This window comes from Lampetra fluviatilis, chromosome 34 (genome assembly GCF_964198595.1).
Source record: "Lampetra fluviatilis chromosome 34, kcLamFluv1.1, whole genome shotgun sequence".
NCBI classification, from domain to species: domain Eukaryota; kingdom Metazoa; phylum Chordata; class Hyperoartia; order Petromyzontiformes; family Petromyzontidae; genus Lampetra; species Lampetra fluviatilis.
In genome coordinates, this window is record NC_136308.1 from 402,383 (window position 1) to 420,577 (window position 18,195).

Consider the following 18,195-nt stretch of genomic DNA (forward strand, 5'->3'; position numbering starts at 1 on the left):
ATGGTATCCAACCGGTCAACTTGTTGATGGCCCAGTATTTCCATTTCATGAGAATGGTGGAGAGCTCCATGGAGCACAATGTTGCGTCCAGCTGACGGCTGTGGCGCAAATACACAATGGTGAATGTTCTTCTGGGAGGTGTTGGTTGTGTCGCCGCAGTGGAGACGCCATCCTTATACCATTGCGTTGCGTTCTCACATGAATAGGGGAATACAATCAACCGGATTATATCTGGCATCCCTCCAGTCTTTCTGCAACAGCTTAAGGAAGCGCTGGCAATGATGTGACCTATCTGGTCGTCTCAGTCGGTTTCTGCACAAGTTTCAACCAACAAACAGAACAGGGGTTCACAATTCACGGTTTTGTCCACATCGCCACGTGTGTCCTGCACCCTCTCCCACCCACACAGCCAGTTAATAAAGTTGTCGCGTGAACGTGCCAATGCGCTTCAGCACACCGGGATGTTATTGGAGATCCATCTCACAACGTTGAAGTCATGGGAACGACGTTTCGCTGATAGCTACAACCCTCATCATCGTAAAGTGTAAAAATCACTCCGCCTTTGTGCAGTATGCGAAGTCCATCAGCGGTTCCTGAAGCAGTGTATTGTAGATCTCTTCGATGAGGTCACCATAAAATACATTTTTAGAAGATGTGACGAAATGACGGCAGTAGAAGCAGCAATGATGCCGGATGGACAACTGTGCAGTGGTTTCGTCATCATTAGGACTCATCAGTTACGCATAGCCACCCATTTCTGCACAGGACACCCAAGTTACGGTTGAACACCTTTTGCGAGCGGCGACTTGTGAGTCAGCCCACTGCCCATCCCGGCTTGTGGAAGAGTCAGGGCGGACTGTGACCCCGTGAGTATTTATGGACGCTGGCGTTCCCCATCGCGCGCCGCGAGAGCGGAGCGCTGCCTGGCGCCTTGCAGGACGAGGCCAGGCGGGAGGCAGCGTGGGAGTCACGTCTCGCCGGGCGCGGTGGGGGCGTGCTCCCGGACGCGGCCGCACCACCATCACCACCATCACCACCACCACCACCCCCCGCCCCCTCCGCTCGGAGCGAGCCGGGCCCCCGCGCTATTTATTGCGACGGCTCATCTCCCGCCGCTCATTATGACGAGCCGAGTGTCCGCGCAGAGCACGCGACCCCGCAGCGAACAGCACCGCGGGAGCTGCTGACGGCGCCCCTGGCTGCACCCAGGTCAGAGTCGCGCGGCCGGGCGAGGGCACCAGGCACCGACCGGGCCACGGGGATTTACATTTCGAGATGTATTCTCTCGCCTGACGCCGCGCTTTGCTCCTGCAGGACTGCTGCAGGAGAGCGAGTCCGGAGTTTGGACTCACGGAGCCCTTCGTACCCACGGCCACTGCCCGACGGAGTCGCAGCAGCGGCAGCAGCGGCGGCAGTCGAAGACGACCGAGCGCGTCCCCCGGGGAGAGTGACCCCCCCACTCCTGCTGCTGCTCCTCCTGCCGTGCAGTGAGTGTCCCGTCCCCCTCTCTCTGTGTCTCGACTCCAGCTGTGCGCGTCGCCAGCGTTGTCGGGAGCGAGCTCCCACGCGGGCTCAGCTCCCACGCGGGCTCAGCTCCCACGCGGTCTCTCTCGCGCGCTCCGACATTCAACTCGACATCGCGAGCAATGCGAAGACGAAACTGTTTTTTTTCCGAAACGCGTTCATTACAAAAACGTATACACTATGAGATGTAAAATGTTTGCCTTTGTCTCAAGGAGGTAGCCATTGGTGGTCTACTTCTCGTGTTTTGCACCAAAGTCGGACTCGGGTCAAACAGCAGCGACTCAACTCGAGCGAGAGTCGCACGCCACCGCTACGAGCCGGACGCGTGGTCTCTCGCAGCCGGTGGGGTGACGCATTCCAATCTGGGCTCTTCTGTTTTCCTGTAGCACCTCCGATTAGCACGGTTGGCTCCGTGCGGTGCGAAAGAAGTTCAGCACATTCACTTCGAGTACAGTACTGCATCCATCTGTATTCGTTTCGGCAATGGACCAAATGACATTGTAAGGGAAAACCCGATTATATGTTTTTCATCTTCGTGAGAAATGATGGCCGAGCTAATACGATGGGCTTGCTACGCCGTAGTAGAGGTCACGTGATCGAGCCAGCAGCGCTGCGTCTCGACACGGCCACCGTGACCCCCCCCGGCCCCCCCAGCCCCGATCCTCACGCGCCACCTTCAGCGCTGCCATCACAGTGGCCGCGCTGAGGTCGTCGACGTCACCGGTGATTGTGACGCAACAATCAGAATCAGAGTTTGTATTTATCCTGGAGAAATCCGATGAGCTGTGAAGCTCTTTCTCACGCCCAGCAAAGCACCGACGCAGCACGCGAGGACACTGGGTCGCAGCCTGCAGCTCGAGACGCGCCCTGCAGAGTTTGTGTTGATGCAACGCCAGCAGCAGCAGATGGGGACGGCCGCTGGCGAACTGTCGGGGCGGGTGGGATGTGATCCCTAGAACTCGCTTGACCTGTCAAGCGACAGCCACGCACGGCACGCCAGACCCCGCCAGCCCGGGGCAGCTGCCTCGAGACGGACAGCGGGCGGCAGATGGAGCGCGACCGTCCAGCTCGGCTCCGTCGCCATCGGCCCGCGTGGGGTGCACGAGGCGATGGTGGCGATGCGAGGCTCTTGGCAAGGGGCCCTGGGGGACGAACGCCCCGGCGAGGTGGCCACGGTCCGCAGGGAGAGAATCAGTGAAAGGGGCACTGGGCGGCTCTGGGGTTGTACCTCTGTGTGTGTGTGTGTGGCGGTGGTGGTGGTGGCGGCACGCGTTGATCTGTAGCGTGACATCCCGCGTGGTATTTGTGCTGACCTTCACTCCGGTATACAGGGGGGGGGGGGGGGGTGACAGGCCTATAGGCTGACTGTGAAATATGTCTCGGTTGGTTTGTCGTTAGCCCTGAGCCGGTTGTATAGACAACGCGTTCCGAAGGTAGGAGCCAGTATACCTTTCGGATGACTACTACTGATTGCCCATACAGTGCCATTTTGTTTTATTGACCCCAGAGAGGTGATGGGCCGAGTTTACCCAAGACTGGGACTGGACGCACAACCTTTCGTGCAAAAATATAAATTTAACAAAAATCATAAACCACGACGACAATGTGGATGACTAGAGAAGTGAAACATGCTCGACAGTAATAATAATGAAATAAATTGTCGATTAAAAAAGCCCCACGGAGTCTCATACTCGTTTTCAGGAGAGTCCTGCTAAAGGAACGTTTAATCAATGTCACGTAGAAAGTAAAAACATACACAGAGGTATGTTTGTACAGTAGATTAAACTTATGTCGCACCGTCGGTAGCCAACCGTGCACATGGGAGGTGCGGGTGGAGGGAATGCGGCGAGGTTTGTTTGAGTGGAACGCAGCGAGCTTACCCCTGTTCAGCGCGACTGTTAACAGAGTGCACCTCTACATCTCACAAGGGTTGGGGTACAACTGCATGAATGCGACTTCTGTGCAGGCAAGGTATCTGATGCAGTTGCCTGTAATGCGTACAACTTACATAGTCGGAACTTTAGTGAGTGGAAGTTTCCTCTCGATACTGGGATCGTAGTCCTCGGCATTTTGACGGGAAGTGGGGGGAGCGAGATAAGAGATGGAGCTGATGCGGCACGGGAGGATGTGGAGCTGAGTGGATTTGCCCATGACCGGTACCGGCGGTGGAGGAGTCTCGTGAAGGACGCTGCTGCTGCTACTGGGCAGTTTGAGGCAGTCGCCCTCCAGCAACAACGGGGGGCAGTGGGGCGACTCTCACACGTGCCCAGCGGTGGTGAAATATGGGAAAGCGACCCTCATGGCCGACAGTGTGGGGAGGGCTTCATCCAGCAGTGGATTGACACAACGGCTGTAAATATAAATATATAATTAAGCCAAGTGAGAGAGCCTGTTCTGTATTTGTATCTTGCAAAGCAGATCTGGGAGTCTAGATTATAAGCTGGCATTATTTGGTGGGTTTTCTCTCTCCTAATTTTGCATTTGGACCGTGAAACGGGAACGCAACGCAAGCCCCGATTATCGCGGAGTCTTTAACGTCCGCGGCACACAGACGGCGCGCTTGGGCAACCCCCGCGGGCTCGGCTCAGCGGGGCCGGGCGCTCGCCCAGATCCTCACGGCGCGCGCGGCGCGTCCTCTCGTCTTGCTACCGCTCGGCCTGATCGCCGCTCCTTTGGGATGAACGTTTCCCGAACGTTGTTTCCACTCCCAGTGACCTCGCATGGCGCTGCACTGTGCGCAGCCTACGTGCGGAGCGAACTCCCGAGGGAGGCACCGCAGCACAGCGAACCCACGCGCGTTTCCCCGCCAGCCGAGTGTCTGTTATCTCCACCGGGCAGCCTTGCCTCATGAAGTTCACCACCGCAGCGATCACGGTGTCAGGCCGCCTCGGGACAAATCAATTCCTGTCGCCCGGAGACAGATGCCACTTATTCCCACGAACTTCTCCAGGTAACACCCGAGCAGGGCAACCCTGACATAGGCTCGCTGCTTAGTGTGGATCACACAGCATGTGTGTGTGTGAGAGACTCTCAAACGACAGGCCTATACACGGGGTGGTCAGTAAGAAGCAGTACAGTGAGTAGGTTGCTGATGCACGTAAGAATTGCGTGTGTGTGTGTGTTTTCTCACCATCTTTCCCGGGCACACACTCACTACTCGACTGAATCAATTATTCTGAAAGTATGCACTCCCAGAAGGCCGATGGGTTGTAAAGATTGTGTTTATATTTATTTTCTGTGGAGAGACAGATGTACAAAGGAGACTTTGTCTGCTTTTCTATGTTGTCACTCGAGAGGGTTTTGGTCAAACTGCCCAAGTTAAATCTCTCCACAAAACGTGGCGTGAGCCTCCTCGAGGCTTTGCTGCATCAACGACTCCGACTCCATTGCTCTGGTTTACAACTCGGCGGCCTCGAGGCATGCGAAGGGCGCGTGGCCTCAGGCCTCTGTCAGGCCTCAAGGCCGCTTCAGGCCCCAGTCAGGCCTCAAGGCCGCCCCAGAGCGCTGGGCCAGCGTCGGTCGGGGCGGCGTAGCGGTGGCAGCGGTCGCCGTCGGTGGCCCTCGCAGCTGCAGTGAACGCTGAGGGTTCTCCTCGGTGGCCAGGACTGTGTCACGCGTCACACTCATTGTGTTCCTTGCACGCTCGCTGTATTCTGCTGACGGTGCGAGTCTCTTTCCAACATTCATCTGAGCTCATGCATCTTCGTTTAGGGATCAACTTCGCTTCACGGTGGTTCTCGGCAGAGTTCCCGGTCATTAATGGGATGAAATTAACGACGTGGTGTCTGTTTCCAGGCCAAGATTAGCGTGCAATGACCTTCGGCTAAATGATTAACCTGAAATTACAATAATATTTCCCTTTCTTTATTGGGATGTGTGGTGGCTTGTTTTGAAGTACCTCGGGGCCCTCCGTGCATGCGGTGAGATATCACTCAGTTGTCCACAGCCGTCACCGCCTCAAATTGTCTGCGAACTGCCACGGGAAGCAAGTCGTGCACCACCTCGTGTCAGAGAATGGCCCCAGAAGAGTTCATCACAGAACCACTTCAGAAATCCCTCCAGCACACCAGGTTACGAAGAGAGTTCGCCGCATGTAAATTAAACCGATATTTTAATTGTTAGGGCTGGATTAAGCCAAAGTAACGTTACAACCAACGTACAATTTGTGCGTAGTCATTGGTGACCAGGCTGAGAGAATCCGGTTTGATCGTGGTTGGCTTGGAACTGGATTTGAACCTCGCTTCTCAGGCATGCGCGCCCAGAGCCACCGACTGAAATTGTGAATAATCACTGCCGCTTGTCTCACGTGGCTCAGAGTTTGCCTTGTAATGCTGACGGTGTGGCGCACGCCTGCTACCGGAAGCCAGGAGGAAGGGGCTTATCGGCCTTGACGCCACCTTCTCTCAAGGTGCCTCGAAAGTCAAAATCGAGCGCGGTGGGTCACGCTTCAGCGCCAGCCGCGGCGCTACGGGGCTCACCCGGGCTGACCTCCCTCCTGGCCGCTCCATTGTCTCGCAGCTCCAGCCACGCCTCTACAGCTGTCTCTGCTGTTGCTCACTCCGCGCCACAGTCTCCCCGATATTCACGTCGGCCTCGTGCGACGCGTCTGGCGGTGACGTCGCCCGTGATACTAAATCCGTCGCCCCCAGAGAGGCGAGGAGCTGAGTTGACCCCCGGCCACGGCGTGAACGCCGCACGACCTCCCCTTGCGAGCAGAGCGCTCTGCAAGAATTCCACCTGGGTCAGCTTTGGTCACCCGTTGCTGAGGCTGGCTCCTGCAATACAAATGTGGAATAAAACATTGTTTTACTGGCCTCACACCGCGGCTCAGCAATATCTCTAAAGTTAAAGTTGCACGGAGAGAGAGAGCCACGGTTCTTGTGCACGGAACACGCTCCGCCCTTCTTGTCAATCCACTGCTGGATGAGGGCCTCCCCAACCCGCGTGGGTCGTAGCGGTTATTTGCCATGCATCACCACGCTTGTCAGTGTGTGTTGGTGAATGGAGCATAGAAGCGTAGGTACGGTGCAGTACAACAATAGACGTCGTGGCCGTGTCCCCCTGTCGACAACAAGCCCCGCGGCAGCTGCTCGCTACCCGCGCGTCATGCTCGGTGATCGTCCATCTAAGGCAAGGGACATGGAGCATAGTACAGTACAACAATGGAGTTGTGTGTGCACTGCCCCCTGCTGGCAACTTAGCCTCGCAGCAGCCTACAACACCTGTTGTAGGCTGCTGCCATTAGCACAGTTGGCTACGTACGGTGCGAAAGAAGTTCAACATACACACATAAACCTGCTTAGCTTCCGAGATCTGTCGAGATCGGGTGCATTCCGGAGACGTGGGTGCTAGAGTCGTAGGGACCTAGAGTCGTAGGGACCTCTCTGCTGCCACTGAACCCGGAGCGCCTGGGGGGGGAGGGAGGGGTCTGGAATGCGACCTCATCGCCGCACGTCTCGCCGCCACTAAACTCGGCCCGGGGAGTCATTCCACCCAGTCCACCACTTCGTTTCCATCCACATCGTCGCTCCGCCATGCGCGCTCGCTAATGCGTTTCCCTGCAGCCCCAACGCATCGCTGGGGCTGCAGTCGCATCTAATGGCTGTGGAAAAAGACTGCAGCGACCTGTCTCCCTGTGTGACCTCGCTTGGTGGAAACGGCCGAGCTGGAGCGGGTGGTGGTGGTGGGGGGGTGCCGCGTGAGTTGGAACATTTCGCGGGTCACGAGGGTTTGTCCACACCGAGTGAAGGTGGCGTCGTGAGTGTCCACCCACCGGGGCTGGCGCAGCGCACGCCGGAGTTGCGTGCCGTGGCCAGCGTCACGCACGGCCACTTGTGCCTCCCCACACCGCATTGTTTCCTCTCGCGTTGACCGTGTCTGTCCAAATAATGACAGAATGGTGTGGAGCCGTTGGCCAGGTAAAAGCTTCATTGAGTCTGCAGAGATGTGTGTGTGTGGAAGGGGCCCGCCGCCTGGCCACTCCTCTAGTGTCAGACAAAGGGAGCAGGGCGCCTGACAGAAACGAAGTGGTGCGAGGGAAAGGCATCTGTTGCCTGCTACAGCAGAAACCTACTTGCCGCGCTGCCCCTGAGAGAGCCTACCGCGCTCCCCGGCTGGCGGGCGCCCATTGCTTGTGCACGTGGCCCTCGCGGCTTTGCACTCACCACCAGGTCCCAGGTCGAACACAGCCACGGCGCGTGCCACCCCGCACCTAGCGAACCGTCGCTGGATAATTGTGAGGCCGCCCTGACCACAGCAATGTGGAATTTCCATCACAGATGAGCGCAGCCAAACAACCAAACTCGTTGTTCTCCTGATGACGATTGCTTGTGTTGCGAGCGAAACGTCGTGATATTTTTTTTTATTCACTTCATTTTAATTTTTATATATATTTAATTGTTATTATTTTTTCTATCTACGTGACTTTACCGAAAGAACCATAGCATCTAATAGAAACGAGCCCACTTATTTCCGCGCAAATGTCGACATTTTGACCGCGACGATTTCGCGTTGCCCCGCCGGGCGCGGAGCCCCGCGGCGAGGGGGACACGGGCTGACTGTGGCCGCGGGCGTCGCGCGCGCTTCCCCCACAGAGCCGAGCCGTCGCCACCGCCACTGACGCCGTAACACGGAGGAGCCCGCACCATGGCGCCACCCACGAGCTCGGGGACCGGGGAGGGCGTCCCCGACGGCGGCTGGGGCTGGCTCGTCCTCGCCGGCTCCGTCATCTCCATCGGATTCTCCTACGCCACTCCCAAGGGGGTCACGGTCTACTACAAGGAGATCCAGGAGGTGTTCGACACCACCTACAGCGAGATCGCCTGGATCTCCTCCATCATGCTCGCCTTCATGTACGGCTTCGGTAAGACATCGCAACGCAGGCAACCGCGTTACAACAACAACAAAAGTTGGCTCGACACAACAAATTGCCTTTTTTTTAAACCGCTCGCTTAGAGAAACGTCAGCGTGGGTGCGGGGCGAGTGTCCCCCTCGTGTGTCAACAGACACAGACACGGAGCACCCCGCGCGTCGTGGGCGCTGCAGTTGCGGCTGAGTTATTTCTTGTCACTGGGTGATTTTGTTTGGCAGATGCTGCGTAAGATTAAGGGCACCGATGTCTTTCTGCTAAGGGGTGCAGCTGCTTGCAGCCAGCGAGCAGGCTGTGGAATCTGGGGTAAAGGGCGAGGGATGATCGTCTCCACAGACACCGGGGCTGCTGCTGCTGGGTCGCATGTTCTCGGGGTGCCATATCCCACTGGGCAGCACGAGGCAGCACGTGGTAGAGAGATATCGCAGCACGTGGTAGATGTCTTCCCACGCGCGGGTTTAATTTTACCGCGCTCAGACATTCGGAAGACGTTGCCCGGGTGCCGAATCTCCTCGGAGCAGCTGTGTGTGTCGGCGCAGAGCGAGAGCGCTCGGCACGTCTCGTCGCGCCGCCCGCGGCTCTGAGCACCCCGTGTGGTGCCACGTGCAGGTCCGGTGTGCGGGGTCCTCGTCAACAAGTTTGGCAGCCGGCCGGTGGTGATCCTGGGCGGCATCATGGCTGGGGTCGGCATGATCATCGCCTCCTTCGCCACGTCCATCATGCAGCTCTACATCTGCCTCGGCGTTCTCGTAGGTTCGTGACGCAACGTTGACTCCCCTGGCGAGCTACGGCCGCCTCCTCACGCGGCTGCTGTGCTGGCAAGCGTCGCCATCGTCAAAATCCATATCATCGTCATCATCGTCATCATCAGCCTCACCGTTGTCGTGACTGACATCATTATCACCTTCATCCCTCTGGGTTGGGTAAAAATGGGGCTACGCCACTATTTCAGAAAGTCAATCGTGGTTGCGTTAAGAATATACTTAGTCCTGTCGTGCACATGTGGAATTTACATGCAATCATGGTATTTTTTAGTAATCTTCTTCAAATGTATTATGTTTCTGGGAGTAAACGTGTATACCCGGATAAAACCCACTCATTGGAGCGAATGACGCTCCAATGTTGACACAAACAGGTCAGAAACCCACTTGCTGTGCTGCCACCACCACCAGCCAATTGGATTTGGAGTCTCAACACGTGGCAGGCATGCGCCACCACTGATTGAACTTGAAAACATTCGGGTTTCAAAGTTCAAAGCCCCCGTCTCTTGCCCGCATCACGACAGAGTGAGATCTGTGATGTGCCAGTGCCATGGCGCGAACTCAGAATGCGCCGACTGACCCCCAGCGAGGCCGTCCTCCCGAGTAGAAATGTCACACAAACGTTCGAGGGAGACGTGGTCACCGACAAAGGAGCATTCGGGTAATCATTCTCCACAGTTCTGAGACTGGGCCAGAAGAGGCGCTTGTTGATGTGTTGCGTGTGATTTGTGTAGTTCGTACACCGCACTGCAAGGTGAATGCGTTTGCTTACACTCGAGTTGTGAAAACAACGCAGTGCTTGCTTGAATCAGCGTCCCCGATGTTTATACGACTATCATCAGAGCTCTTGGTGAACACACAATCATCGCCAGGCTCATGTTCCACTCGCTTTCCACCCAGGCCGGGATGTGCAGGTGGTGGGATTATCACTTGGCATTTGGCCGTAAGCTTAAAGTAAAGCTACCAAATATCTCAGAGGCTCAACCAGGACACGTTTGAAAACAAATTTATTTAGAACTGCTTTTTGTGTGTTTAGTTTGTTGTCCTTCCCCCGCACCGGTTATCACGGTTGGCTACGTACGGTGCGAAAGAAGTTCAACCTACATGTACAGTACATGCATCCACTTGATGAGCCCTTCCCTCCATCAGTCCCACCCACTTTCACAATAGCCCCGCCCACTTTTACAATATCACCGCCCATTTTACAATAGCCCCGCCCACTTTTACAATAGCCCCGCCCACTTTTACAATAGCCCCGCCCGCTCGACTGCTATCACCGCCCACATTGGGAGGCCGTTCATTCCCAGACCGCGTGCCACTCACCTCACTCCGCCCTTTGCCCTGTCTCATTGAGTAGTGAGGTCAGGACGTTTTAAAAGCCGGGACAAAATCCCCATTTAAAAAAAAAAATGCTATTGAACACCGGATGGCCCTTCTGAAACTGGGATGTCCTGGCCATACCAGGCAGGACATTTGGTAGCCTGAGCCATAATAAATAATGCATCTGTACGTCATACGGAGCCTCAACAGATACCTGCTGAACCTGTCACTCCCCAAAACCCTGGCGCTAACTCCAAGATGCAGGCGCAAGTCAACGCAGAGCGGCAGTTCCCAAATCACAAGCTGGCAATAGCGCAGCACCACCACTAAATCGGCTGTTTCCATCAGCGCGTGATTTGTCGTGACGACTGTAAAATGAGAACCACGAGTTCCGAGAATGAAGTGATATTCACAGGTGGGGAGCGAAGCGCCTAAACATCGAGCCGTACCCTCATAAATACATAACAACAAACGCCATACGCCACTAAGTGGCGGTGACACAGCCACGGACAGCACTTGTGCCAGGCTAGGTGCATTTTGAGGCCACGTAAAGTGTCGAAGGCTCGCTGACAGGAGGTCGCGGGACAGAGCCAGGTGCCATGGGTTGACTGAGTTGACTGGCAGATGCACCACCTGTGCTCCCCACTGTGCCAACTTGCTGTGTTTTAACCGTCCGGCGTTCAACTCATTATTGTGAGCGTCGATCCCCCAATCTCCATTGTTGTTGAAGGGCGACTGCCTCCAAATGCCGAGCAGCGTCCTTCACGAGCCTCCTCCTCCTCCACAGCGGCTGATCTTGGCAACGCTGGTACCGGCCATCTGCAAGCCCACTCAGATCCAAATCATTCCATACCGTAACAGCCCAGTTCAGGGGTTCACTCAACCTATCATCCCACAGGAGCAGATAAAACGAGTACCACTGTATGAGAAGGCACTGTTGGCCGTGTCAAGGGCACCGTATAAAGTCCACTTTGGGCCGAGCGCCGCGCTGCCCCTTGGCTCAGCCCAACGCTCTGACTCTTGGGCCAAGCGGGGACCAGCCTCGTCGCGAATGACCTCGTGTGACCCCGCGTGACCCCCCCCCCCTCCCCCCATCGTGCCGCGTACAGGCATGGGCCTGGCCTTCAACTTGCAGCCGTCGCTCACGATGATCGGGGTCTACTTCTACAAGCGGCGGCCAATCGCCTACGCCGTGGGCATGATGGGCAGTCCGCTCCTGCTGAGTACGCTGGCACCGCTCAACCAGTTCCTGCTCAACACCTTCGGCTGGCGCGGCAGCTTCCTCATCCTGGGCGGGATCCTCCTCAACTGCTGCGTGGCCGGCGCTCTCTACCGCCCGCTGCAGTTGCCGGTCAAGAAGCCGACGGCCGCGGAGAAGGCGGCGGAGGAGGAGATGGTGCCCTTGGCGACCGTCGAAGGCAAGAAGGCGGCGGCGGAGGTGGAGGAGGTGAAGAAGAAGGGCGCTTGCGGGAAGATCACTGACCTCCTGGACCTCACTCTGTTTATGCACCGGGGCTTCATGATCTACCTGGTGGGGAACGTGCTCATGTACATCGGGCTGCTGGTGCCCATCGTGTTCCTCACGCCCTCCGCCAAGCACATGGGCATCGAGGAGTACCAGGCCGCCCTGCTGCTCACCGTGTTGGCCGTCGTGGACCTGGTGGCACGGCCCGCCTGGGGCGCCATCGCCAACTCACCCTGGCTCCGCCCGCAGGTAACCGCCTCGCGGCCGCCCTCGGCATCGCCAAGAGGCCGGGTGGCACGGCCACAGACACGTGGAGCCCTTCGCTTAGGCCTTCTTGTGGACGGACACGGAGAGGGGCAGACGGACAGATGGAGAACACTTGGGAAGGGCTGGTGTCGAATGGAGTCTCGAATCGACAAATCTCTGATTGGTGCTTTGGATGCTGGGATGGAAGATGGGTCTTTCCCGTCAACGTTAGATCAACCTTCTCTATTCAGTCGTTGTGTAATTTGAAGTCAGTAATTTCCATCGGTTGTTATATCAACAAATCCAAGAGCGTTGATATATTTTCCCCATTTATGTTCATTCCTTCATTCGATGAATGGAAATTAACTGCAGGAAATAATTCTGAGAATGTTTAATAAAAGAGGCTTACAATGTAAGGTTCACTGTAAACATGAGTAAAACAAAATGCATTGCTGAAACTGGATTAGCTTCATCCAGGTAAGCCTCAGTGAAAGCCAAGAACATTTCCCAGGAGGGTCATGCCTGGGTCATTGGTTCATTCCTTGTTGGCTATGTTGGGTGTGTGGGAAGAAACAAGCTCCTAGATAAACGATGTACTGTCGTGTACATATAGGGCGAGAGCACTGGTAAATCTGCACAAGTGGGTCAAACATCAACTCCCCGCAGTGGCCACGTTCCATTGCTGCCACCGGACCTCCGTGCCCGTCGCGGAACTCAGCGGCCGTGTTGCGTCACCCTCGCCCCGCAGATCCACAACATGCTGAGCCTCTCCATCCTGCTGACGGGCGTGTGCGACCTGCTGTGCCCGCTCGCCACGGGCTTCTGGGGCCTGGCGGTGTTCGCCGTGGGCTTCGCCGTCTTCTACGGCCTGCTGTGCGCCGTGCTCTTCGAGGCGCTCATGGACCATGTCGGGGCGAAGCGCTTCCCCAGCGCGCTGGGACTCGTCACCATGGCGGTGTGCTGCCCGCTGCTGGTGGGGCCGCCCTTCGGAGGTGAGCCCCCCACCCACCACCCCACTCGCCCCCCGCCCCCCACCAGGTCCCACGCACCGCGCACGATGCCAACAACGAAGCGTCACGAGCGTGGTCAGCGCTGAGACAGCGGCGGAAATTCCAAATTCTGAATTCGGACGGTGGAGGCGAACCTTGACATGAAACGACCGCTGTTGACTTGTCACAAAGCAGTAACTAATTTATTGACCTCGAAAGTTGACCCCTGCCTGGGTGGGCTGCAACTAATTTTATTTGTGAATTATCCGAAACCCCACTACCGCCTTACACAACACACGTGCGTGCACAGAGGATGTACAATAGATGGGTTTACAAACTGGGACTCTTCTTCCGCGTCTCTCTTCTCTCTGACGCGTCTGGATTGTCGCCTGCACCACGCGGCCGCATGCCTCCCCACTCCGCCACCACCCCCGTGTGGAAGCAGCCCGCACAGCATCCCTTGCTTCACTGCCGCACTCCCAGGACGCGCGTGCCCTCTCCACTCGTGCCCTCTCTCTACTCGTGCCCTCTCCACACGTGCCCTCCCCACACGTGCCCTCTCCACACGTGCCCTCTCCACTCGTGCCCTCTCCACTCGTGCCCTCTCCACACGTGCCCTCTCCACACGTGCCCTCCCCACACGTGCCCTCTCCACACGTGCCCTCTCCACTCGTGCCCTCTCCACTCGTGCCCTCTCCACACGTGCCCTCCCCACACGTGCCCTCTCCACACGTGCCATCTCCACTCGTGCCCCCTACACGCGTGCCCTCTCCACTCGTGCCCTCTCCACGCGTGCAGCGCGGCGGGACGCGGCCGCTCCCATGCCTTCTGTCGACCCACACTGCGGTTGCGATGTCTGTGGGGGGTGGGAGTGGTGACGCAGCAGTTAGCGTGCTGCGTTACGAATCCAGTGACCCGAGTTCGATTCATGCTCACGGCCACCAGCACCAGTGACAATTATCTGAACTTGTTCTGGTCCTCCTCTCAAATGAACACCTGTAAACCTCGCCACTGGAGAGACTAAAGGCATTCGGGCGTGGTGCTGGCCACCCACCCCCTCGTGTGCCGTGCAGTCCTATCACAGGTGCTACTCGCCAATAGCACTTGCCCCAACAGTCTGGTAAAGGCTACATGGGGGATCTTTGCGCGTGTGTGCCGCAGGCTGGCTGGTGGACAAGACCGGGAGCTACAACGCCATGTACCTCACGTGCGGGGGCATCATGGTGCTGGCGGGGCTATTCCTGGGCATCGGAAACTTCATCCACTTCCGGCTGCTCCGGCGCGAGCAGCTGCACGAGCAGAGCCAGGGCCAGAAGAGCGACCTGGAGTTGTCGGGCACCAGGGCCAGTTCGGGCATCCTGCACGGCGAGAGCGACCTCACCCACAGGAACGGGAAAAAGGAGACGGACGCTTAGCGGTGTCTGATGTGTGAGCCCAGCAAACACCGCCAGCACCAACACCACCAACACTGCCAGCACCAACACCGCCAGCACCAACACCACCAACACCGCCAACACCAACACCGCCAGCACCAACACCGCCAGCACCAACACCGCCAGCACCAACACCACCAACACTGCCAGCACCAACACCGCCAGCACCAACACCACCAACACTGCCAGCACCAACACCGCCAGCACCAACACCACCAACACCGCCAACACCAACACCGCCAGCACCAACACCACCAACACTGCCAGCACCAACACCGCCAGCACCAACACCGCCAGCACCAACACCACCAGCACCAACACCACCAACACTGCCAGCACCAACACCGCCAGCACCAACACCGCCAGCACCAACACCGCCAGCACCAACACCACCAACACCGCCAGCACCAACACCGCCAGCACCAACACCGCCAGCACCAACACCACCAACACTGCCAGCACCAACACCACCAGCACCAACACCACCAACACCGCCAACACCAACACCGCCAGCACCAACACCGCCAGCACCAACACCGCCAGCACCAACACCACCAACACTGCCAGCACCAACACCGCCAGCACCAACACCACCAGCACCAACACCACCAACACTGCCAGCACCAACACCGCCAGCACCAACACCACCAACACCGCCAGCAGCAGCACTGGCAACACCACCAACACCGCCAGCACCAACACCACCAGCACCAACACCAACACCACCAACACCAACACCACCAACACCGCCAACACCAACACCACCAACACCGCCAACACCAACACCACCTACACCAACACCACCAACACCAGCAGCAGCAGCACCAACACCGCCAGCAGCAGGAGCAGCAGCATCAGGATCAGCAGCAGAGTGCAACTCACATCTCTCGTCTGTTCAGCACATATTTTTCGACCACCCAATCACAATGAGACGTTCACATTTTACCAACTATCTGAGGCCACTCCCTTTAACTTACTCTGTAACAACATTGTGTTTTTTTGTTCAACATGTACATTTATATATTTCTGGATGTTGGCAACAACTGCATCTTAAATGCCGCATCAGAGTGACGGCAAGAGATGAAGAGACATGTCCGTTCTGGAGTTCCTTCGGTGGGCAGGGCTCCAAGCCGTCACGGCCACGCCACGGAACTCATCCAGAGGCCTCTGCTACCCAGCGCGAGTCGGCCGGCACTCCGCCACAGGGCTCAGAGAGCGTGGGGACTCGGGGGTCTAGGGGGGGAGTCTGCCCGTGGCCTCAGATCCAAGAGGGTCTCAGAGAAGGCTCAGACGACGTCGAAGGAGGCCAGATCCCGCCTGCCATGCCGCACTGTTGTAAGGAGATGCATCGCCTATGTTACCCATCAGACTCACTCTAATTCGAGTTCTCAAAAGCTCAACTTTCGGCAAGTCAAGGGTGAAGCCGAATAATATTTGATGGCTTCCATTTGGATAGTAACGGGTGACTGGTGCTGAGGCCGTGAGCCCGGTCCTGTCCACGCGGAGGCGGCGGCGCCCCCCACGGAGAGGGATCCCAAACCCGGCGCCGGGAACCGCTCGGCCTCCCCGCGGGTCGTGATGATTCCCATTCACCTTGTTGTTGTTGTTTATGCTGTGTTAGTGAATAGGCTGTTTGGGTTATTGTTAAATAGAGCAACCGAAGCAAACCGCAGGGTTTGGTTTGCTTGGTCAGAAAAGCTGCCCCTGGGTGGTTGTCGAGGACGTGCAGCAGTGGAGGAGGAGGAGCCCTCGTGTCGCAGTGCGCGGCAGTCGAGACAGCACAGGGCACGGCTTCTTGCACCTCCCCACCTCCTCCTCCAGGATGTTTGACCAGTGTGGAAGAGCAGGCCAAATACCCCGTAGAGGGAGCCCTCTAGAGCTCCCTCTAGTGGAGGCCCTTCTGCCAGCAGTGGTGTGAACAAGCAATTGCAGGGCTGCCCCTTTCCCCTTGATACATCCATCAGTGCATGGACAAAGGGCTGTACATATTCAGTGTAGAGTACGTAGAGTGTGCATCATGGCAGGAGAACGTTTGAACTCAAGCCAAATGGCTCATGTCTGTGCGCCATTGGGTCTGGGTTTGTAAAAACGGCCGTGCATTTTGGGTTGGGGTTCAGCAACGGAACACTAAATGTGTAACTGTGTCACCTTTCGGCGCGTTAGGGATACAAATGATGCTATTTATATTGTTCGGTCTCAACGATATGCTCACGTGCTTAAACTATTGTAATAAAATGAGGATTGTCCGACACGCTTCCTCCTGTTGTTTGTGAATGTTTGTTTACAAGAAGGCTCGTGGGGCCACATCACAATACAGACTCGTGGAGCTTCGAGTCAGCAGCGTGAGGCATCACCACGCCCTGGCTTGCCAGGAGAGGACAGAGCAGCAGCAATGTGGACTCCACCTGCTCCGTCTATGTGGGATACAGTGTTTCCCCCTCGCATGCCTGGGTTAATTTTCTGGTTACTCCGGTTTCCTCCCACATGATAACAGTCAGTAATTGGACGATAACACCTTCACACTTATGGGACGTCAGAGCTTGGGCAATCGTTTGGAGTCGGCTGTGGAAAAATGTAAGAGGCTGGACTGGGGCCTGCAGCACCGCCCCCCTCCACGGCTCGCAACGCCACCGCGGGGGACAGCGCAGCCCCCGTGGGTACTAAATCAACTCCTGACACGGGCAAGCACGCGCCCAGGATAACCTTAGTTGGGCATTATCATCACGTGTCACCGAACCAATGTTATCATAATTTAGTCCACAATATTTCACGGCCCCCGTTCTATTTGCTCTGCGCCGCGCGGCGTGCGTGCGTGCCAGAGAACCAAACTCGCGCAGTCCGCTCTGGCAGACGTCCCCGCCCGGGTGATGGACTCGACACGCGTTTCGTTGAAATGCCACGCGGCGTGAACGCGCGGCAGGGCTCTCGGTTCTCTGTCGCGCCCTGCACAATGGGCGGGTCAGGGCGCGTTTGGCAATGGAAGAGTCAATAGACAAAACCACGAATCTTGGACGGATACGATCACAAACCTCAGCGTACAACTTTCTTCCAACACATTGGGGTTGGCTCTAAACTTTGTCCATGACTTTCATGAAAACCATGTAGCCACCCCTATTCTTTATAGAGTTTGAATCTCACACCATTTGGAATCCTTGATCGATACCAGGCACATATTTTAGAAGTTGTGTTTCGCGTCAGTGCACAGGTCTGAAAGATGATGATGTCATGCCCAGCTGCCTACGTTACGACAGTTTACAGTACACAAACGTGCATTTGTCAAAACGATCACTTCAAACAGAAACCCCGTGTGCAAAAAGTCCCTGTTGTGCACCGGTAGTTACCTGGGGCCAGTAGGTGAGACACAGCGGGATTTGGACTGGGCACGGCAGAGACCCGCAGGGACGGCCCGAGACCAGCGACTGGCGCCCTGGCGATCCATGCAAAACCCCAAGGGCAGATCGAGGCTGAGGTTTTTGGTAAATTGGGAAACATGTTGCCACTATTTTCCGTTTAATGTTTGTTCAGCGTATTTTTTTTTTAAACAGGGGCATAACTATTCGTTTGGTCCGTCCAACCAATACATTCTCGG

The 18,195-nt window shown here is 56.7% G+C and overlaps 1 protein-coding gene across 1 annotated transcript; it reads left to right on the forward strand.

Annotated features, from left to right (window-relative positions):
* Positions 1 to 1,095: 1,095 nt before the first annotated feature.
* Positions 1,096 to 16,841, forward strand: LOC144944257 (monocarboxylate transporter 2-like). The gene is made up of 7 exons (XM_078872266.1): positions 1,096 to 1,209; positions 1,315 to 1,487; positions 8,118 to 8,386; positions 9,002 to 9,145; positions 11,583 to 12,187; positions 12,933 to 13,176; positions 14,335 to 16,841. The coding sequence occupies exons 3-7, from the start codon at positions 8,170 to 8,172 to the stop codon at positions 14,586 to 14,588; spliced, it is 1,464 nt and encodes a 487-aa protein (XP_078728392.1). The 5' UTR covers positions 1,096 to 1,209; positions 1,315 to 1,487; positions 8,118 to 8,169; the 3' UTR covers positions 14,589 to 16,841.
* The last annotated feature ends 1,354 nt before the right edge of the window (positions 16,842 to 18,195 follow it).

Excerpts from the sequence above, each read along its gene's own strand:
- LOC144944257 (XM_078872266.1), top strand. The coding sequence starts at position 8,170 with ATGGCGCCACCCACGAGCTCGGGGACCGGGGAGGGCGTCCCCGACGGC. Across the intron at positions 8,387-9,001 it reads CGCCTTCATGTACGGCTTCG|GTCCGGTGTGCGGGGTCCTC; the intron begins GTAAGACATCGC and ends TGCCACGTGCAG. Across the intron at positions 13,177-14,334 it reads GGTGGGGCCGCCCTTCGGAG|GCTGGCTGGTGGACAAGACC; the intron begins GTGAGCCCCCCA and ends TGTGTGCCGCAG.